The sequence below is a fragment of the Bos mutus genome, chromosome 17, assembly GCF_027580195.1.
Source record: "Bos mutus isolate GX-2022 chromosome 17, NWIPB_WYAK_1.1, whole genome shotgun sequence".
Lineage (NCBI taxonomy): Eukaryota > Metazoa > Chordata > Mammalia > Artiodactyla > Bovidae > Bos > Bos mutus.
The window spans coordinates 59760585-59783428 of record NC_091633.1 but is presented as its reverse complement, the minus strand read 5'-3'; the positions used below and the strand labels follow the sequence as shown (position 1 = coordinate 59783428).

General features: G+C 42.6%; 1 protein-coding gene across 4 annotated transcripts in view; it reads right to left on the bottom strand.

Moving 5' to 3' along the window:
- Positions 1 to 19685: 19685 nt before the first annotated feature.
- Positions 19686 to 22844, bottom strand: part of MMAA (metabolism of cobalamin associated A) — a 28800-nt gene continuing 25641 nt past the window's right edge. For 2 of the 4 annotated variants that reach the window (XM_070386608.1, XM_070386607.1), the window contains exons 6-7: positions 21043 to 21192; positions 19688 to 20019 (exon numbers count right to left, since the gene is read on the bottom strand). In XM_070386608.1, coding sequence (XP_070242709.1) covers positions 19729 to 20019; positions 21043 to 21192 — 441 coding nt within the window. In that variant the 3' untranslated portion in view covers positions 19688 to 19728. Of the gene's footprint in view, positions 20020 to 21042; positions 21193 to 22844 lie in introns of all 4 variants that reach the window. The other 2 variants (XM_070386610.1, XM_070386609.1) reach the window with 2 other exon arrangements.

Here is a 22844-nt window from a genome sequence, read left to right as displayed (position 1 = left end):
ATCAACCTGGCTCAACAAACTTTGTGACTCTGACGGCTCACAGAATGCAGAAGCTGAACTCAAAGTTGCCAAGCAACAGGTCGCACAATTCCGCAAGTGCTACTTCCCACCTCCCTCCAGTTTTAACTAGCAAATTTAGAACTTTCTGGCTTTTGCTCTAAGTGATACACAGCTACAAATCCTGGGAAGAAAGCAGGTGGCCACTGCTTTTAGAAATAAGTGAGTCCTACTCATGATGGTTTAAGACGTGGAGCGAGGGGATAGTGCCAAGCATTCATTTCTTCTAAAGGCTGACCTTCACGGGTCTGGAGGCAAATGTGTCCTGTTTGTGATGTCAACAATAGCAGGTGTCTCGAACGGCTTCTCGTGTGTCATAGAGCAATGGTACTGAAGCCGGTGGCCCTCTGGAGTCACCCCAGGGGCTGGTGAAATAAGACCCCACCCCCAGCCATAGATTCTGATTTAACTGGTCTGGAGTAGGGCCTTGGCTTGGCTCATTTTTATTTTGTATTTTAAACTTTTTATTTTTATCAGGGTATAGCAGATTAACAATGTTGTGGTGGCTTCAGGTGAACAGCGAAAGTAGTTTTTAAAAGCTTACTCCTGGAAGCTTCTAGAGAGCAGCTGGGGTTAAGAATTAAGGTCATTGAAATGCCACTGTGAATCTTTTTTAGATTGAGAAGTCATAGCACCCTATCTTCTGTCCACCTGATTCCCTGCATCCTTCACTAATAATTACTCTAAAGCTGGTTAGCACACCTGCCTCTCCTTCTCTGCACTAACAATTCACTGGCAGATTGAAATAGATCTTTCCACCTGTGTCCTTGCTCTTAGCACTTCTTCGAGCAGAACTTCTCAGCCCTCTGTGCTCATTCACGTGACCTGTGGGATGCTTTATAGAAACAGAGGTCCTGCCTCACCTTGATTGGCCCTTCGGGAGTGGATCCATCATCAACCTTAAAGAAAGAGTCTCCATAGGTGGCTGGATCAGCACCCACTGGGCGCTTTAAACATTCAGAGGCTCGCCTGCCCTGCACAGACTATAGGAATAAAGCCCCAGAATCATCATATTGGGTTAGCCAAAAAGGTCATTCAGGTTTTCCTTACCAGTTTATGGAATAATCCAAACGAACTTTTGGCCAATCTAGGATTTCTACAGTTACATGAGGGTGTGGCCGTTGATTTTAAATCCTGGGAAGACTGCTCCAAGAGCTGAATTTCAACAATCTTCTAAAGTGAGGCTGACATGCCACAGGGTATGCTTCTTTGAGAGTAAAATTACTTGCAGATACTTGTTAGTATGTCAAAGTAGGAGTATCTTTCTTTAAAAATTTGAAACTTGGAACATAAACATCTTTGCTGTAGAAGGATTAGGCACATGGCTGCGGAGCATGCTGCTTTTTCTCGGGGAGTTGGAGGTTTCTTGGAGAAACCCAGATGAAAGACGAAGAAGATGGAGATAGAGTGAAGGAGGAAAATGGAAACCAGGCTGCCCAGTGCTTTTCAATGCACCCAGTGTCGCGTAGCAACTGCTTTGATGCTTAAACCTTTAGCCAGTCTAGTAAAAATTGTGGTTTAAAAGCCTCTGCTAGCATTTACTCATCAATTGAAAGTCCTCCAAAAATAGAACTATTGGGAAACCGTGGGATGTGAGGTGGAAAAGAAAAGCTCCCTCAGTTTTTTTGGAGGGAATAACTTTAAAAATACTTAACTAGCTAAGTTTACTTGGTGAAGTTAAGATTTAAACTTGTTGATTTTAAAATTGCTGTTGCATCTGAAATAAACTTATGTGATGTTCTGGTAAAAAAAAAAACAAAAACTCTGCAGTTAAATATTGTTTTGAGGCAGGAAAATAAATAGAACAGATTGTGAAACATTATTTGTAGAAAACATTTAAAATTTTTCTCCTTAGACTGTGTGGTTGTCTATAAACAAATGTGTGATAATATAAACTCTTCAAATAATTATGGTATAAATGTACCTTATGATCACATTCTTGTCCTTTATTTTTATTTATTTCCTTTCTTCTCCCCCAATAAATTATGATATCATTTTAGCAATTAAAACCTTGAGAACCAAGAGTAGTGAAACTTAACAATTTAAGTGAAAAGGTCTAATATCAGTTTCGATAGGATTGTAGCTTGGTTCATCAGTCTATTAGACATTGGATAAGTCTGCTAAAAATCGGTTGGACTTGAAATTAGAGGATAAATAGAACAGACCAATTGAGTTTATTATTGCAAATATTTAGTCTATAAAACCCTAGAATTCTTTGTTCCCATTGTATCAGACGCTTCACTTTTCTTGGACACTGGTATTCAGCACTGATTTGAATCGTTTGACTTCCATGTTGATGGTCTGCGTGAAAAACTTCCTTTTGTAACTAAATTATGGCAGGCTATGTTGTTCAGTCCCTGGTTTGTTAAACGTGAAAAGCCATGATCAAGCACGCTGTGACAAAAAACTGTGGATTCCGAGTGCAATTTAGTGAAAATAGAAGCTTCCTGAGTAAGTGCCCTCATACCCCATATCACCAGCAGGTGGCGCACGTGTCACCTGATGCAGGGATGGGGTATTAATCGCCAGGTCCTGACCAGGCTTTTGTCTTAACAGGCTGATTACTTTAATGAGCTGTTAATAGGTATTAATTAATTAATAGGAGTTTCATAAGTTTGGAACAAGTTGAGATAAACATGATTCTTTGCTGCAGAACTTTAGGGCCTTTAACATTTCCATGTGCCTTGTGAATCTTTCAAAGGGGGCAGCATTTCTAAACTTATTTAACCACAAAACTACTTTTGTGGGGTGGGGAGCATCTCTGGGAATTGCTGTTTTGGAGGACAGTTCAGGAACTTTCAGGGACTTGTCCAGTGGCTCAGCGACTCAGCAGTAAATGCAGTAGACCTGAGTTCAGTCCCTGGGTTGGTCAGATCTTCTGGAGGAGGAAGTGGCTACCCACTCCAATATTCTTGCCTGGAAAAAAATCCCATGGACAGAGGATGCTGGCGGGCTACAGTCCATGGGGTCACAAAGATTCAGACACAACAGAGTGACTAATCACGAACCGAGCACACCAGAAACTTAGCTAAAGATCTCTACAGCTAAGATGGTGGCTGCTCTGTAGTCTCTGGAATTTACTACATCTTGATGAGATCTCCAGCCTAACCCTGGGAAAACTGTAGCTTAAATGGTAAAGAATCTGCCTGCAATGCTGGAGACGTGGGTTCAATCCCTGGATCAGGAAGATGCCCTGGAGAAGGGCATGGCAACCCGCTCTAGTACTCTTGCCTGGAGAATCCCATGGACAGAGGAGTCTGGTGGGCTACAGCCCATGGGGTCACAAAGAGTCAGACATGAACAACTAACACACACACCAGCCTAAACCACTGACAGCCTGGCCAGAGGGTGAATCAAACAGTATTTTTTTCTTAATTGAGACATAACATCAAACAGTAAAGTACACAAATACACTTTATATCGTGTACATCCATGTAACTACAACCCAGATATATCACTTTTGTTTCTTTCCAGTCAAATTAGCATGTGTATACACATACACAATAGCTAAGTCATGTCTGCCTCTGCAACCGCATGAATTGGAGCATATCAGTCTTCCATGCATGTCCTTCACTATCCCCGGAGTTTGCTGAAACTCACGTCCATTGAGTCGGTGAAGCCATCCAACCATCTCTCCTCTGTTGACCCCTTCTCCTCTTGCCCTCAATCTTTCCCATCATCAGTCTTTTCCAATGAGTCAGCTCTTTCCATCAGGTGGCCAAAGTATTGGAGCTTCAGCTTTAGCACCAGTCCTTCAGCCCTTCCAATGAGCATTCAGGGTTGATTTTCTTTAGGATTGACTGGTTTGATCTCCTTGCAGTCCAAGAGACTCTCAAGAGTCTTTTCTAGCACCACAATTCAAAAGCATCAATTCTTTGGTGCTCAGCCTTCATTATGGTCCAACTCTCACATCCATACATGACTTCTGGAAAAACCATAGCTTTGACTATATGGACCTTTGTCAGCAAAGTGATGTTTCTGCTTTTTAATATACTGTCTAGGTTTGTCATAGCTTTTCTTCCAAGGAGCAAGCATCTTTTAATTTTGTGGCTGCAGTCACCATCTGCAGTGATTTTGGAGCCCAAGAAAATAAAGTCTGTCACAATTTCCAGTTTTTCCCCATCTACTTGTCATGAAGTGATGGGACCAGCTGCCATGATCTTAGTTTTTTGAATGTTGAGTTTTAAGACAACTTTTCACTCTCTTCTTTCACCCTCATCCAGAGGCTCTTTACTTCCTGGTTGCTTTCTGCCATTAGAGTGGTATTATCTGCAATCTGAGGTTATTGATATTTCTCCTGGCAATCTTGATTCCAGCTTGTGCTTCTTCCAGCCCAGCATTTCTCATGATGTACTCTGCATATAAGTTAAATAAGCAGGGTGACAATATACAGCCTTGACATACTCCTTTCCCGATTTGCAACTAGTCTGTTGTTCTATGTCTGGTTCTAACTGTTGCTTCTTGACCTGCATACAGGCTTCTCAGGAGGCAGGTGAGGTGGTCTTGTATTCCCATCTCTTTAAGAATTTTCCAGTTTGTTGTGATCCACACAAAGAGTTTTGCATAGTCAATGAAGCAGAACTAGATGATTTTTTGGCTCTCTCTCTCTCTCTCTCCCTCCCCCTCCCCACACACTCCTCCACTCTCTTCTCTTCGAGTCTTGGATTCTCCTGCTATCTCCTAAATAAAATAGAGCTGTAACACTGATTTGCCTAAGAGCTGTAGTACGGTTTGTCCAAGACCCAAGAGCTGTGACGCGCTGAAGGCTTTAATGTCCGTCGCTCCAAATCTTTGTTGTGACGAGACAAAGAACCAAGGAACATACACTCGTGTGACATCTATGGTGCCGTGACTCGGGTTTAACCTGGCTGAAACAACCTCTGCGTGGAAGAGGCCAAGCACAGCAGGAGCCCAACTCAGCGAAGCTCCCACGCTAGAAGTGGAAGGCGAAGAAACCCAGTGCAGGGGAAGGCCCATCGTGCTGGAAACCGGGACAACGATAAACGAACTCAGCAGAAAGCTACGCAGCCCAGTCTCAGATTCCAGAAGACCTCCAGTTAAGAAATCTTGGACCCCTGGAGAAAACCCCGAGAGGGATTGTCAGAAGATCCTCTGACCAGTCCTGAGGAAATCTGGTACACTGATGGAAGCAGCTTTGTCTTGGACGGAAAAAGAGGAGCCGGCAGTCAAGGTACCAGGACACGACTCCTGGATTCACTACTCACGAGTCAAGCCATGGAAGAAAACAGAAGAGGACACTCAACACACCTGTCAACCAGCTACAACATGCAGTGCCAGTTCAACAAAGATATAAAACTACAGCTGACCACAGAAAATATCACACACCCTTGGACACCGCTATAAGGACTCTGAGGATTGAGACTAGCAAGAGGGGGAGGCCCAATACCCCTCTCTGTCCCAGTTCAGCAGGAAGTAGCCAGAAAGACCTCGATGCCCCTATTCCCAAAGAATTGGGCCTCCCATCTCTTGAGGGGGGAATGTTAGGTAGGTAGAATAGGGAAAAGGAGTCCAAAATGGTGGTGGGTAAAAGACAAGGAAGATCCAAGGACCAGAGTGAAGACTTCAGGCAGAACAAACAGAACAAACAGCACTCCTGGCTAAGCCCAATTTGCATAGGGCAGGCTCAGGTGGAGGAAAAAACATATAAAAGGAGGAGCCAAAGCGCTTTCTCTCAGACTCTCTGTCCCGCGTACATGCGCACGCTCGCTCTCTCTCTCTCTCTCTCTCTCCCCCCCCACGCACTCCTCCACTCTCTTCTCTTCGAGTCTTGGATTCTCCTGCTATCTCCTAAATAAAATAGAGCTGTAACACTGAAAAAAAAAAAAAAAGAACTAGATGATTTTTTGGAATTCCCTTGCTTTTTCTATGATCCAGCGGATGTTGGCAATTTGATCTCTGGTTCCTCTCCCTTTTCTAAATCCAGCTTGTACATCTGGAAGTTCTTCACGTACTGCTAAAGCCTAACTTGAAGAATTTTGAGTATTACCTTGTTAGCATGTGAAATGAGCACAATTGTATGGTAGTTTGATAGAAATCAAAATAGAAGTGACCTATGTGTGTGTTCATACAGTAGTGTGTCTGGAGTTCAACAAACACACACACGGGTCACTACTTTTTTATTTTCATCACCATAGACTAGATATGTCAGGCAGAAACTTACTGATGAAACCCATATGATTCCAAAATGACACCCAGGAAGAAACCAAGTAATAGGAATGCCCAAACCCACCAGGATTCTCTTGAGAAAAAAGACCCATATGAAGCTTGAGCTTCCATCTCAACAAAAATCTGTCTCCTGCCCATAAAGTGCCAAATTCTGATATTTGGATAAACACTGCCAGCAGCTGACTGAGCATATGGAATGCGTTATAGTTAAAAACTGTTTGAGTCTGCCAGTTACGATAATATTAATTTTCAGTCCTTGATCTTGTAATAATTCCTTCAAACTTACCCACTGTGTGATTTGCAAATTTTAGTAACTTATCAAAAACTGTGGTAGGTGGTCTACAAGACATAGAAAACAAGAAGCTATTTGCCACCAGAATTGGATGGAAATAAAAAAAGTGAAAAATACAAAAGAACAAGAAATAGAAATTGATAAAATTAGTGAAGAGAAGCCTAAAGGGAAGGATCTTTTTCTTTTCTTTCCTGAAATTTATTGGTTATGTTTACCATTTGAAAACTGAAATTGATTACAATGTGTAGATACTGTGATCCAAATTTTGTTTAATAAAAAGTATATGTATATATATGTATGTATAAGAAAAGGCCTAGTGGGCTATATACATGAATGTTAATACTTATCATAGCTGAGTAGCAGGATTACATGTGCTTTTATATTTTACATTCCTTTCTTTATTTTCTAAATGTTTTTGCAATGAATATATGTAACTCACAATCAGAGTCAACATGTTACACTACAAAAACGAAGGCAAATGGAATACATCCATATATAATCAATCTCTCTAATCCTGCAAAGGGTCTTTCTTGAGTTTACATTTATTTTTCTCTTCCAATTTGAGTGTGTGTGTGTGTGTGTGTGTGTGTGTTCGTGGGGGAAGAGGGAATAGGGAAGTAGAAAAAGATCAGGTATATAATGGACCCCAAGCAATTATCCTTCAATTAAAAATAAATCAACATTTTTAAAAAGGGGATTGATTTTAGTGGATTAGTTGCTAAATGCTTGAAGACAAATAAAAGGTGATTAAACTTCTCACAGTTTTAACCAAGTTGAATCCTACATGGAGATCGCAGTGGGAGTGGGTGGAAGACACAAAATAAAGTTGTTAAATCATCAGTTAATGCATGTTTGTTGGTGAGCAAAGACCAGAAGAGAAATCCTCTTAAGATTTAACTGGCCCTTCATTCTCTCTTTGCTCACTGAGGCGGGGTTATTTGCCTATGCTGTTGGCTTAGTCAAATGGGAATCTAAGTTCTACTCCCTTTTTCCTATTAATTGCACTGTGTGCTGATTTGGGGTCCACAGGCTTAGGGACATGCACAAGGCCTGGGAAAAGGCCACCCTGGAACGACCATGGTTAATACTTCATCCCACCTCCTTTGTGTACAATATGAACAGCAACAGGTTTATAACGTGCCCAGGCATTTACAGGCCTCTGTTAGCAATTCTGAGGTTATGCTTTGAACCAAGAGACGCTCAACAGTATTTTGTGCTACAGAATTTTGAGTATTCCAATAAACGCAATTTTAGGGTGCTCTGGGGAACTGGACTAATTCAATGTATTCCTGCCCTTTGATGTGCAGTCTTTGTAAGGACTGTTCACTTTGTAGCTTTGTCTCTGTGGCTATGTATGAGCTTTACTCAAAATTTGTTCACTCATCCACTCATTGAATAAACATTTATTGTGAACCTACTCTGGGCCATTGAGCAACACCACCTATTATTTTGCACCGTGTAGCTTACTTTCTACAAACACAGTGATATATGTTATACCAGTGGCATTTTTCCTGCCACCCTGGTTAGGATTTGTTCACTAATGAAGAACTATTTAAGCAGAGAACTGTGTTAAAAGGCAACAAACACCATACAAATTTAATGGGGCACACTTTCTAAATATTGGGAAGTAGGCAAACCACGTACAGTGAAGTCACTTTCGTTGTTGTTCTAAGATGTTCTATTTCTCCAACAGATTATTTGAGAAAAATTCGTTTGAGTTAAATGTTCATATTGCAAATACTGGGTTGGCCAAAAGTTTCATTCGGGTTTTTCCATAAGATGGTATGAAAAAAATCCAAAGAAACATTTTGGCCAGTCCAAAGTCAAATGAGAGGGTCCGATGCTAGAGAAGCTTATGCACATGATACAGCTTTGAACAGAACCAGAGTGAGTTAGGAGGGCAGAGCACTGGAGTGCACTCAGCCTTCCTGCACTCTCTGCTGGGCTTCACACACTCGTTTCCTGGCAGGACAGCCCGGAGCAGCTAGACATTTCAGCGTGGCTTTCCTACTGCTCACGGCTAAGTGCTTTCAGACACCTCTGTGATGTCCCCACTCCTCTCACAGGAACCCCACCTCCCACAGGCTTGTACACTGTCCTTTGGGATAGTCAAAGCCAGATACTGAGTTCAATACCAAGATATGGTAGAAACTGTGGGATGTAAACAGAAGCCTGGTACCTTGACAAGAGAAATAGCAGATGTCTCTCGTGTTCCTTTTATTTTATGGGTTTTCAAGGTACTGAGGGAAGGCAGAGCTGGGAGGTCAAGACTATGTTCTTATTTGAAGTGGGGGGTGGAGTGCAATAAAATCTTTGCAGAACTTTCCCTCTTTGAGTTAGGCTCAGACAGGAGTTGATGATTACATGAGTTTGCTAGGGCTGCCTTAAGAAAGTACCATAAACTCAGTGGCTTAAAACAACAGAAATGGGGACTTGCCTGATGGTCCAGTGGCTAGGACGCTCCTAATGTAGGGGGCCCAGGTTCCATCCCTGGGCAGGGAACTAGATCTTACATGCCACAAGTGAAAGATTCTGCATGCCTCAACTAAGACCTGGTGTTATAAAGAAGTAAATAAATCAATGTGTTTTTTGAAATACAGGTAATGTCTCAGGTCTGCAGGCTATGAGGTATCAGCAGGGCAGATCAAGCAGGGCTGATCCTCCCAACCTAGGAATCGAATCAAGGTATCAGCAGGGCTCAGGCTTCCCTGAAACACAGAGGAGGATCCTTCCTTGCCTCTTCTAGCTGCTGGTGGCTTCCCAGCCATCTCCAGCATCCTCTGGCTGTGGCTGCATCACTCCAGTCTCTGCCTGCCTCGTCACCGGCATTCACTCTGTGTGTCTTAGCCCCCGTGTGTCTGTCTTCTTGTAAGGATACCAGTCACACTGGATAGGGGCCCATCCAACTCCAATATCACCTCGTCTTGGCTAATCACATCTGCAACACTGCAGGATCACACTTTATAATAATACATCAATCACATTTATTTACATCTCACCTTATTCCCAAACAGATTAAACAATGTTCAGTAGACATCTGTTTTGCCTGCCTGGCATTCTACTGTGTTCTGCAACTAATGACTCACGTGTCTTGGGAGAATGCGTCTTCCCCCAATCCCAAATATGCATGCATGCTCAGTCGTGTCTGACTCTCTGCTGCCCCGCGGACTGTAGCCTCCTAGACACTCCTGTCAATGGGATTTCCCAGGCAAGAACACGGGAATAGGTTGCCATTTCTTCTGCCAGGGGATCCTCCCAACCCAGGAATCGAACTTGCATCTCCAGCAACTCCTGCACTGGCAGGCAGATCCAACCCCAAATAGTTCCAACCAGTTATGATAGCCCACAGCACTGGCCATGGAGACAGACATATGACTTGTCAGGCAGACCAGTCCAGTGCTTCCTCAACTCTCAGAACTGAATCTCTGGCGATAGGGTGGTCCTTCCTCTGGACCTGGGTGCTCCTGCTTGCTGTTTCTCCAGCTAGGTGGAGGCAGCTAGAGAATGGTCTCAAAACAGAGAGGAAGAGGTGCAGAATCCTGGCATCACTTGTGGCCCTGAAGCTCGCTGTACCCCTGTTCCTCTCCCTGAATGATTAGATGAGCCAATAAACTCCTTTTTTTACCCAAGCTAATAGGTTTCTGTCATTTCTAGACAAGAGTGCTGGCTAATACAGATGCTGATATTAAATTTTGGGAGGCTTTGTTTTTAATGTCGAAAATATTATCTTCAATCATAAGCAGAAAAATCTACTGGAAAAGAAATAGCACGAGGCACCATTCTCCAAGAGTTAAATATATTAGGTTACAGTGAAGAAAGGTCTTAAAGATAACATACTAAGCAGGATCTTACCATCTGAATTATGTACAAATCTCTTACTTATTCTATACAACAGAGGTATCTGTGAATAAAGGTAATATCTGAACCATCTTACAGAAAGTATGAAATGAGGTTCATAAAATACTTTGAGCAACTGGAAAATGGTATTTTTAAAATCTAATGTATATAATATATTACATTTTGGGATAGTGAATTTAGATAAATTTCTTAATATTCCTATTGCTCAATTTCTTTTTCTGTAAAAAGGTGCCATGATACCTTTAAAGGGTTGTTGACAGAATTAGCAATCATATATAGTAAGTCCCCTACATATAAACCTTCAAGTTACAAGCTTTCAAAGATGCGAACATGCGCCTGGTTCCAACAAGGAACCAGAACCTGTGCCACAACATGAGGCCTGGGTGCAACTGGAGCTTGCCCTTCATTTGCTACTGCTGACGACCCTTCAGCTCTACCATCTCCCAGCTCGTCTCCCTCCTCCAGGAACTCTTCTTGCCTGTTCACTCGATGCCAGCCCCTGTATGACAGCTGTTGTGCTGTACTACTGTACTTTTCTAGGTTCTGTATTTTAAAAGATTTTAAAGTGTTTTATTTTTTTGTTTGCTTTTTATGTATTATTTGTGTAAAAAGTATTATAAACCTATTTTAGTACAGTGCTATATAGCTGATTGTTAGTTGGGTACCTAGGCTAACTTTGTTGGACTTAGGAACAAACTGGACTTACGGATGCACTCTTGAATTCCCTCGTATGTAGGGGACATACTGTATACATCAAGCTGGGAGATACTATTCAACTGAAGGTGATATACTCCCAGACTGCCAACTACCTTGCAGGAGCTGATAGACATTTTGAAAAGGGGGCTGGTGTGGGGGAAGTTTTCTGCAGATGGTGGGCTTGTGTGCTGGGGAAGAGACAGGAGAGCTAAGGGCAGTGAGAGTTGCTATGGTGGTTGGTCCTGACCCCAGCCTGATGGACCAGTCCCTGTGAGACGAGAGGCAAGGATTCTATGTTCTGGGAACACAGCACTATCTTGGCAACTTACAAGCTTCACAGTTTAGGAACATTTAAGCAGGCAGCATTCTCCTACAGGAAGAGCCCCCGCTGAAATAGTGGAGCCCAACAGAAGCCTGTGGAAGCAAGCTGCACCTGAGGGCTGAGCTTGTTTGTGAATCAGTGAGGAAGCCCTAGGACTTGCAAAATACTCGAGGGAACTGTGGTCCTGCCTGATGTGATGGAATCCTGAGTCATCAAAATTCAGGTGTAAAAGCAACTTTACTCATAAGAAGAGAGTGTCGATCCTGGGTTTGATATGTAAGAAGATTTGACACTGAAGTATGGGCTTCCCTGGTAGCTCAGATGGTAAAGAATCTGTCTGCAATGCAGAAGCTCCAGGTTCAATCCCTGGGTCAGGAAGATCCCCTGGAGAAGAGAATGGTAACTTACTCCAGTATTCTTGCCTGGAGAATCCCACGGACAGAGGAGTCTGGTGCGCTGCAGTCTACTCGGTCGCAAAGAGTCGGACACGACTGAGCGACTAACACTTTCACTTTTCATGAGCCTTACTTTTAGTAAATGGCTTTACTGTCATCCTAAGACATCCCTTTGTGGATGTCTTAGAACATCCACAACTCAGATTGGCCAGGTGGATGGTGCAGGCTGCATGATTGCCTCTGTGTTAGTTAACAGCAGCATTAATTGAGATGAAGCATTTGGACTTGCTGAGAGTGGAAAAGTTTACTGACTTGGATGTGCCCACATCTCATTCTGTCAAGAAGTTGAGGTGCCTCAGCAAAGTTAACAACCTCTAGGTTACCTCTATGCATCAAACTTTCAGGTAAATATTCATGTACTTTGACTCACAATAGGATCATCTACATTTTACATGATGAAGTTGAATTTTTTCTTGGAAAAAAAAAAAAAAGCATCCAATATTATATACCTGCTTTTGTGCCATTCCAATACTCTATTATCAAACATGCCCCAGATGACCCCAAAAAGTGAACTTCTAAAAATGTCACAGGGCAGAATTATCAACATATATTCATGTCACATGGGTGTTAAATTTAGTAACCAAATCGAAGTAACCTACAATGTAATTAGTAATTAGAAGTAATTAGTAACCAAGTAGTCTACAGTTTCATTCTGATGGTTCTTTTTCAAGGAAAATTCCAACTTGTTCATCTTACCTGAATAACGATGGTGACATTTAGTGAGTATTCTAATACACTATGAGTCACGCTGTACCCCAAGATGTATCCCTAGATGAGGAGACTTAGACTTTATAAGGGGTTTCACAAAGGCTGACTTGGAAAGCATTTGTGTTTCTGAAGCCCCATGTGGATTTCTCAGGCTCCGGGGGCAGCTGGGCTTCACCATCTGCATGGATCAGTCATCTTTGCTTCTCAAAGTCCTTGCAGTTGACCAGTTCTTGGCAGTAGCATTGTGACTTCTATGATGGCAATCTACTGGGTGAGTGCAATGTTAGAATTGTTTTCACTGATTCTTCCTCTTATTTTTTGCATTAAAGACTGAATGACATACACATTGAGGACCACATGTACACTGTTCATGAGCTCTTGTCTCCAGCGTATACTGGGTAATAAGGACAAAGGCTTAGGGAAAGAGGTAAACAGCCAGCCTAGTGATTATGGAGAAAATTTCCTGCTAGGTTGTATCGTGGCAGCCGCTGTTAACTATGGCCATAAGCCACGTCCGTGGGGCAACCCAAGACGGGCGGGTCATGGTGGAGAGATCTGACACAATGTGGTCCACTGGAGAAGGGAATGGCAAACCACTTCAGTATTCTTGCCTTGAGAACCCCATGAACAGTGTGAAAAGGCAAAATGATAGGATACTGAAAGAGGAACTCCCCAGGTCAGTAGGTGCCCAATATGCTACTGGAGATCAGTGGAGAAATAACTCCAGAAAGAATGAAGGGATGGAGCCAAAGCAAAAACAATACCCAGCTGTGGATGTGACTGGTGACAGAAGCAAGGTCCGATGCTGTAAAGAGCAATATTGCACAGGAACCTGGAATGTCAGGTCCACGAATCAAGGCAAATTGGAAGTGGTCAAACAAGAGATGGCAAGAGTGAATGTCGACATTCTAGGAATCAGCGAACTAAAATAGACTGGAATGGGTGAATTTAATTCAGATGACCATGATATCTACTACTAGGGGCAGGAATCCCTTAGAAGAAATGGAGTAGCCATCATGGTCAACAAAAGAGTCCGAAATGCAGTACTTGGATGCAATCTCAAAAATGACAGAATGATCTCTGTTCGTTTCCAAGGTAAACCATTCAATATCACAGTAATCCAAGTCTATGCCCCAACCAGTAACGCTGAAGAAGCTGAAGTTGAACGGTTCTATGAAGACCTACAAGACCTTTTAGAACTAACACCCAAAAAAGATGTCCTTTTCATTATAGGGGACTGGAATGCAAAAGTAGGAAGTCAAGAAACACCGGGAGTAACAGGCAAATTTGGCCTTGGAATACGGAATGAAGCAGGGCAAAGGTTAATAAGTTTTGCCAAGAAAATGCACTGGTCATAACAAACACCCTCTTCCAACAACACAAGAGAAGACTCTACACATGGACATCACCAGATGGTCAACACCGAAATCAGATTGATTATATTCTTTGCAGCCAAAGATGGAGAAGCTCTATACAGTCAGCAAAAACAAGACCAGGAGCTGACTGTGGCTCAGATTATGAACTCCTTATTGCCAAATTCAGATTTAAATTGAAGAAAGTAGGGAAAACCACTAGATCATTCAGGTATGACCTAAATGAAATCCCTTATGATTATACAGTGGAAGTGAGAAATAGATTTAAGGACCTAGATCTGATAGATAGAGTGCCTGATGAACTATGGACGGAGGTTCGTGACATTGTACAGGAGACAGGGATCAAGACCATCCCCATGGAAAAGAAATGCAAAAAGGCAAAATGGCTGTCTGGGGAGGCCTTATAAATAGCTGTGAAAAGAAGAGAAGCGAAAAGCAAAGGAGAAAAGGAAAGATATAAGCATCTGAATGCAGAGTTCCAAAGAATAGCAAGAAGAGATAAGAAAGTCTTCCTCAGGGATCAATGCAAAGAAATAGAGGAAAACAACAGAATGGGAAAGACTAGAGATCTCTTCAAGAAAATTAGAGATACCAAGGGAACATTTGATGCAAAGATGGGCTCGATAAAGGACAGAAATGGTATGGACCTAACAGAAGCAGAAGATATTAAGAAGAGGTGGCAAGAATACACAGAAGAACTGTACAAAAAAGATCTTCATGACCCAGATAATCACAATGGTGTGATCACTCACCTAGAGCCAGACATCCTGGAATGTGAAGTCAAGTGGGCCTTAGAAAGCATCACTACGAACAAAGCTAGTGGAGGTGATGGAATTCCAGTTGAGCTATTTCAAATCCTGAAAGATGATGCTGTGAAAGTGCTGCACTCAGTATGCCAGCAAATTTGGAAAACTCAGCAGTGGCCACAGGACTGGAAAAGGTCAGTTTTCATTCCAATCCCAAAGAAAGGCAATGCCAAAGAATGCTCAAACTACCGCACAATTGCACTCATCTCACATGCTAGCAAAGTGATGCTCAAAATTCTCCAAGCCAGGCTTCAGCAATATGTGAACGTGAACTTCCTGATGTTCAAGCTGGTTTTAGAAAAGGCAGAGGAACCAGAGATCAAATTGCCAACATCCGCTGGATCATGGAAAAAGCAAGAGAGTTCCAGAAAAACATCATCTATTTCTGCTTTATTGACTATGCCAAAGCCTTTGACTGTGTGGATCACAATAAATTGTGGAAAATTCTGAAAGAGATGGGAATACCAGACCACCTGACCTGCCTCTTGAGAAATCTGTATGCAGGTCAGGAAGCAACAGTTAGAACTGGACATGGAACAACAGACTGGTTCCAAATAGGAAAAGGAGTACGTCAAGGCTGTATATTGTCACCCTGCTTATTTAACTTCTATGCAGAGTACATCATGAGAAACGCTGGACTGGAAGAAACACAAGCTGGAATCAAGATTGGCGGGAGAAATATCAATAACCTCAGATATGCAGATGACACCACCCTTATGGCAGAAAGTGAAGAGGAACTCAAAAGCCTCCTGATGAAAGTGAAAGTGGAGAGTGAAAAAGTTGGCTTAAAGCTCAACATTCAGAAAACGAAGATCATGGCATCCGGTCCCATCACTTCATGGGAAATAGATGGGGAAACAGTGGAAACAGTGTCAGACTTTATTTTTTTGGGCTCCAAAATCACTGCAGATGGTGACTGCAGCCATGAAATTAAAAGACGCTTACTCCTTGGAAGGAAAGTTACGACCAACCTAGATAGCATATTGAAAAGCAGAGACATTACTTTGCTAACAAAGGTTCGTCTAGTCAAGGTATGGTTTTCCTGTGGTCATGTATGGATGTGAGAGTTGGACTGTGAAGAAGGCTGAGCGCCAAAGAATTGATGATTTTGCACTGTGGTGTTGGAGAAGACTCTTGAGAGTCCCTTGGACTGCAAGGAGATCCAACCAGTCCATTCTGAAGATCAGCCCTGGGATTTCTTTGGAAGAACTGATACTAAAGCTGAAACTCCAGTTCTTTGGCCACCTCATGGGAAGAGTTGACTCATTGGAAAAGACTCTGATGCTGGGAGGGATTGGGGGCAGGAGGAGAAGGGGACGACAGAGGATGAGATGGCTGGATGGCATCACTGACTCGATGGATGTGAGTCTGGGTGAATTCCGGGAGTTGGTGATGGACAGGGAGGCCTGGCGTGCTGCGATTCATGGAGTCACAAAGAGTCGGACACGAGTGAGCGACTGAACTGAACTGATACCTCTACAAGAAAGTCTAGACATTCTAATGAAATTTGGTATTGTTTTAGCAAAATGTCTGTCAACTTTGGAGCTCAGTTTGGAAGACAGCACATTTTTACCCATCTAGAGAAATTAATGATAATTTTGCTTTTGACAAAAGTGAAGTCAGGTTTTTTTTCCAGAAAAGAATTATCCGTTTGAGCCAGAGATGAGCTCATTTAATTCTTACAACAACCTTAAGAGGTAGCAACTCTCCATTATTAAATATTTATTTAGCACTTATTATGTCCAGGTACTGTGTGTATATTAACTAACCCAGTCCTTTCTCTCTCTTTTTTAATAGTTATTTATTTGGCACATCGAGTCTTCATTGCTGCATACGCAAACTCTTGATTGTGGCATGAGAGATCTAGTTCCCTGACCAGGGATCAAACCTGAGCCCCCTGTATTGGGAGTGCAGAGTCTCAGCCACTGAACCACCAGAGAGGTTCCAAGACAGTCCTTTCAACAACTCCGGGTGAATACTATTATCAAGCCCATTCATTAACCGAGGTACAGTGAGATTAAGTAGTTTGGCCAAACTAAGATGATGTGAATCTGTTTTGTGAAACAAAGAGTGTCAACTATAACATCTCCAACAACACCTACCAATTACTGTGGGCTTCCCAAGTGGTGCTAATGGTAAAGAACTCGCCTGCCAATGCAGGAGACTTCAGAGACAAAGGTTCAGTCCCTAGGTCCCGAGGATCTCCTGGAGGACGGCACAGTAACTCACTCCAGTAGTCCTGCCCGAGAATCCGATGAACAGAGGAGCCTGGCGGCCACAGTCCATAGGATGGACAGGACTGAAGCGATCTAGCATGTAGCACACACTGAATGCCAAGCAATTTAAATACCTCATTTTAATTATTCCAACAATCTATAAAGTAGCTATGCATGTGTGTGTGCTCAGTCGTGTCTGACTCTTTGTGACCCCACTGACTGTAGCCCACCAGGCTCCTCTGTCCATTGGGATTTCCCAGTCAAGAATACTGGAGTGGGTTGCCATTTCCTCCTCCAGGGGATCTTCCGGACCTAGGGAACGAACCCACGTCTCCTGTGTCTCTTGTGATGGCAGGTGGATTCTTTACCACTGGTCACCTAAGCTCATAAAGTAGCTGTTCTTGTCCTGATTTTACCGATGAGGAGGTCGGTGCATACAGAGGAGTAGTAACTTGCCTCCAATCATATAGCTGGTTAGTGACAGAGCTGAGACTTCACTCTGGGTATCTAAGTCAAAACCTGTGTTTTTGACCAGGTCAGGGGTCCAGCCTGCTAAAATCAGAGGTGGGGAGGAGTGATGGCATTTTGAACTTAATAAAAGGAAACATGAATTATTTTTAAAGGCCACTATATTTATTTCATTTTACTATATTATACAGTATATATATACTTTATTATACAGCTTCTAGTATAGCAAATAACAGAAATGTGAACCTTGGAGATTGGTCTCTAGATCATGGCCAATTGTATAAAAACCACACCAGAAACACAAGGCAGGTTTTCTAATGCTTTTTATGGCTGCATCTATAACACATAAAAGCAGTTCAAGCTGAGAAATAAATGCATAGAAAAATTCAGGCCTAACAAATGCCAGCCCTTCTCCGCCTTGTTCGTAACAGTGTGTCTGTGCCCTAGTGCTGCTTCCCTTGGGCCACAAATGACGGGGTTGTTATTCCCTGTAACAGCTTACTTCCTAAGGGAAATTACGGAATTCCTTCTCTGGAAGATTCTAGAAACAGTTTTTCATCTGATAGTGGTCCTTTTTAAAGTTAGGTAAATTGACTGTGTGACCTTTTCAATTTTCTCCTAATCCTAAAATTATCAGGTAGGTATGCCAATAACACTAACCTTAAAAAAAAATGTAAAACAATGTTTGGTAAAATAGTAATAATAGACAAATTTTATGGTTAGAAATAATTTTACTTAAATGTACATAGTCATAACTACCATTAAATACTATAAAATATATTCAAAGAATTAACTAGAGCAGGTACTTTAAAGACTATCATAAAATATCATAAGAGTATGATGGTAGTAATAAGACCATGGGAAAAAAACTGAACTTTTTATAAGGTCTGCACAGCTTCATGTACTGTAACTTGAACAGAATGATAATATCAAGCAGACTTCGAGCATTTCCAGTGCACCACCGCGACAGCAAAATGATTTTCCTATTAGCTCATGTATCCTCACCAACCTTATAAAGTTACCATATCAATTCCATTTTGTGTGTTAGTTGCTCAGTTGTGTCCGACTCTGCTACTTCATGGACTACAGCACACCAGGCTCCTCTGTCCATGGAATTCTCTAGGGAAGAATTCTAAACTGGGTAGCCATTCCCTTCTCCAGGGGATCTTCCCAACCCAGGCATCAAACTTGGATCTCCTGCACTGCAGGCAGATTCTTTACCATCTGAGTCACCACATTTACCAGGGAAGAAAGTAGGAAACTCAGAATGGTAGGTGTGTGTGTGTGGCTGATTCACTTTGCTGTACAGCAGAAACCGACACGACACTGTAAAGCAATTATATTCCAATAAAAATAATAATAAATGAAAAGAAGAGTAGGTTATTTGTCCAAACTGACATAGCCAGTAAGTAACGGATCTAGGTTTAAACTCACCATTCCCAATACCAGAACCCAAGGTCTAATCACTGTGCCATGTTTCCTCCAGAGGACAAAACTGGTTCCTCGTCATCGAGAATCAAGTACATTTTCAAGATGCTAATATGAAGTCAGATGGCCAAGAAGAAAGAGAAGCAAAAACTCTGATAACATTCAAACCGAATAACCCTTCAATCGTTTTGACCTCACCTGGGCCTTTTCATGATGTACTCTTAACTCCTGGGGATTACTGGACCCACATTATTTGCAGCTGATTTCTGCAGTTCCCTTGGGCTCTCCTACCTACCACGGGGGATCCTCAGTCTAGACGAGCAGACTTTAAAGTCGTGTTCACATCCCTACACATTCCAACTGCCGTGCCACTCATGCACACGGCCACTTCAGAAATTCCTAGAGCAGTCTGGTATGCTAAATGTCGTGGTTTCCAGCTCTTAGAAACCCAGTGTATGTTATTCTAGCTTCAAGGAAGATTTCAAAAATGCAGTCACTCTGGCTCACATTTTCTCTGGAAACTCAGAGAACAAAGAACCAAAGAAAGCATTTTAAGGTCCATCTTTCTGTCCTCAGCTGTCTCTGCTTGTGACTGCTGAGACGCCACCCTACAGGCCACCACGTCAGGGTATGAGAACAGGAAGAAGGGGAGCTGAGGGACATACATGTACCTTGCGCATGCTGCTGACCGCCTGATCTTTGACATCTGTAGCTAATGGTCTTTGACTTTCCAAGCATGGTTCACAAATAAGGAGGCCGAGGGGCACCACAAGAGAATTACTGGAAAGACAAGCACACAGTTGACTTTTAATATTAAAATACTTTATTAAAAGATATATTAAAATCACTGTGTAGGCTGCACTTCATTCGTGTCTGCTTTTAAAAGCTTTCAACAACAGGTCTGCTGCCAGTCCTGGGGATAGGGCCCCACTGAGAACCCTCTTTTCCAGAAGAGGAATCTGTTCCCGGACTGCGGGGTGGGTCCTGAAATGCTCTATGACGTTCTCCTGAATGAGGTTCCACATCCAGACCTTTTGCTGCTTCTGTCGCTTGGCAGCCAGCTCCCCACTGACAAGCATCACCTCCTGGAATTCTTTCATTTTATCCCACATTTCAGTGATCCCCTCTCCACTTCGGGCAGAAATACGAATTACCTGTTGAAAAGGGAAGAAACAGAATTATTGTACTCACAATGACAGAAAACCCTTTCGTGGGGACGCTGGCATTTTCCAATTAATATTTACAGTCTATGGAAAGAGGTAAGTGACAAAAATGAGATCTCTTATCACTGTGTCAAAGTAAATACACTGAGAAATATACTAACATAACTTACTAAGATTACTAAGTGCAAAGCAGAAATCAGACACAGATTCTAGGTCAAGTTTTTAGCTCAGAGGTTTATTTTGACCAAGGATTGCTTGCACGGTCTTTAAAGGTCACAGAGGTAAACCATGGGAGGGTCACTGGGATGAGACGGGCAATGCTGCACAGGTTTCCCTGAGGCCTGAGTGCCATACAATGAAACCGAGTTGAGAACACAGCACTGTTCCGTCAAACTGCCTGATTCAGCAGGTGCTATGAACTGAGCATCAGTGCCCACACAGACAAGGTGGCTCCAGACACAGCAAAAAAGACAACATGCTGGGAGCCAACGGCAAGAGACGTCACCATCGTTCTCATTATAGCAATGGACGCTTCTTCTTTAATAACACGGTGTCCTTCTACAGATAAAGTGTCCCCATCAATATCACTGCATCACTTACTACTGGATTTTTTTTTCCTTATTAAAAACATCACCCAACAAACATAATGGGAAGGAGAGTTACCGTATCAAAAGACTTCTCTCTCTTACTCAAACTCTAATGTAGATAATCAAGTCATTAATTGCGCCATAATCTTAAGGGTGTATCTTTTCAGAATGGATTTGCCATCACTTCCAAACAGCTTGAGCCCAGCATTAAGCAATCTAATCTATCACCTCACATCCAGTTTTTGACATCTGGTGGTTGACGGACTGTACTTAAAATCACTACAGGCTCTGGCTTTGTCATAATTTTTAAAACTGTGATCTCATTCAAGCAAAGATGGCCTGTATGTCTAGCTTGGGACTTACATCCCCTCTTCTGATGTGCACAGTCTACTCGGGGAGAAAAATGCAGAACGGAATGCAAGCTAACCTTTGGTCTCCAGACTCCTGAACGCCTGCGCAGTAATTTCAGTGCGCTCACATACTCTGCTTGTATCCTTCGAGCTGGCACGATCAAGTCTCCGTCAGATTTGGTGATAGCCACCAAATCTGCCATCTCCACTATTCCTCTTTTGATGCCCTCGTGAGAAAAAGAGAGGAAAGTGACTTATCCCAAATATTTAATGCTAGAAAACAATGGGACACCAGTTCACACTAGGGTTTTGAAAGTCAAATACTATGACTTTTTCTCTGCACCTTCTACTAGGAATCACAATTATTTGATGGAATTTACTCAAAAGCATTGAGTCTCAGGATTATGAAAGTCATTTGTAATATCTTTTTCAAACTTGGAGACTAACATGCTGGAATACATTCGGAATTAGAGTAAATGCATCATTCAGACACAATGTGATTCAGTGACAGGAGACAGTTTACACGGTCTCATGATGGATTCCGCTTTTCCCAGAGCTCACCCTGCAGGAAGCAAAATCATCATCATTCAGGTGCTTCTAAAGAAGAAAACACCCTGTCACTAACATACGCATTTCTAGAAACAAAGTCTTTGAAGTTTCCCTTAAATAGATGGAGTTTTTTTTTTTTTTTCTATTTGCATCTGAGGAAAAAATAAGCTGATGGCTAAAAATGTCTCAATCTCTTGATTTAAATTACACTGCATGAAAACATGACAAAAATCCTAAGGCCAAACCTTATGTGGAAAATGAATATTTTGCTATCTAAGATTAAAATTCCTTTTCAAGCATTTTAAAACATAACTTTCAATGATTAAATTCTACTAATGTTTTTAAACTGCAGCAACCAGAGTCTGATGTCACTAGTTTTTCAGAAATTTTCAACTGAAAGTGAGGTGTTGTATAATAAAGAGCTTAGTGGAGGACAGAGGAGCCTGGTGGCTGCAGTCCACGGGATCACAAGAGCAGGACGTGACTTAGCAACTGAACAGCAGCAGCAGCAACAGCTGGTCCTTGTCCGAGGCTCCTGGGAGGTAACCTCCAGGGCCTTGTTGTCTCCCGAGTGACAGGAGCAACTCCATTATTCACAGTGAGTGCCTAGGACAGTGCCTGAGTTTATGCAAAGAGATCATTCGGAATGGGGGCTGACCGCACCAGAAGTCAACCACATGATGAGGGGGCAGGGGCTTTGAGCCATGTGAGCAGCCTGATAGCCTCTGGGGGGTGGGGTTTGCAGACTGAGTTTCATCACGTGGATGGCAATTTGGTCAATCACGCCTCCATAATAAAACCCCAACAAAAACGACAGGCACCGAAGCTCAGGAGAATCCCTGGCTGGTGATACACATGAGTGTGCCAAGAGGTGAATGTGTCCCGAGGACACAGAACCTTCGAGGCTGTGACCTTCCAGACCTGTCTCTGTCTGTCTCTTCATTTGGCTAGTCTTGATTTGTCTCCTTTATAATAAAACTCTAACTGGTGACACAGTGCTTTCCTAAGATCTGTGAATCCTTCCAGTGAACTACTGAACCCGAGGGGCAGTGCAAACCCCCACTTTGCGGCCAGTCAGAGGCATGTGGGGCCTGGGAACCCCAGGCTTGCTGCTGGAGTCTGGAGTGAAGCCAGTCTTGTGAAGGGTGGGGCCCCCACCCTGTGAAGGCTGTGCTAACTCAGGGATTCAATTCCAGACACGAACTGCAGGCCAGAGGAAGAACTGTGTTCTATAATACACGAACTATACTAGTGGGATCCCAGTTTAAAACCAAAGAAATCTCTCATGCGGGGTATTTTTTTTGGAACAGTAGTCTCTCGGCTGGAGCTA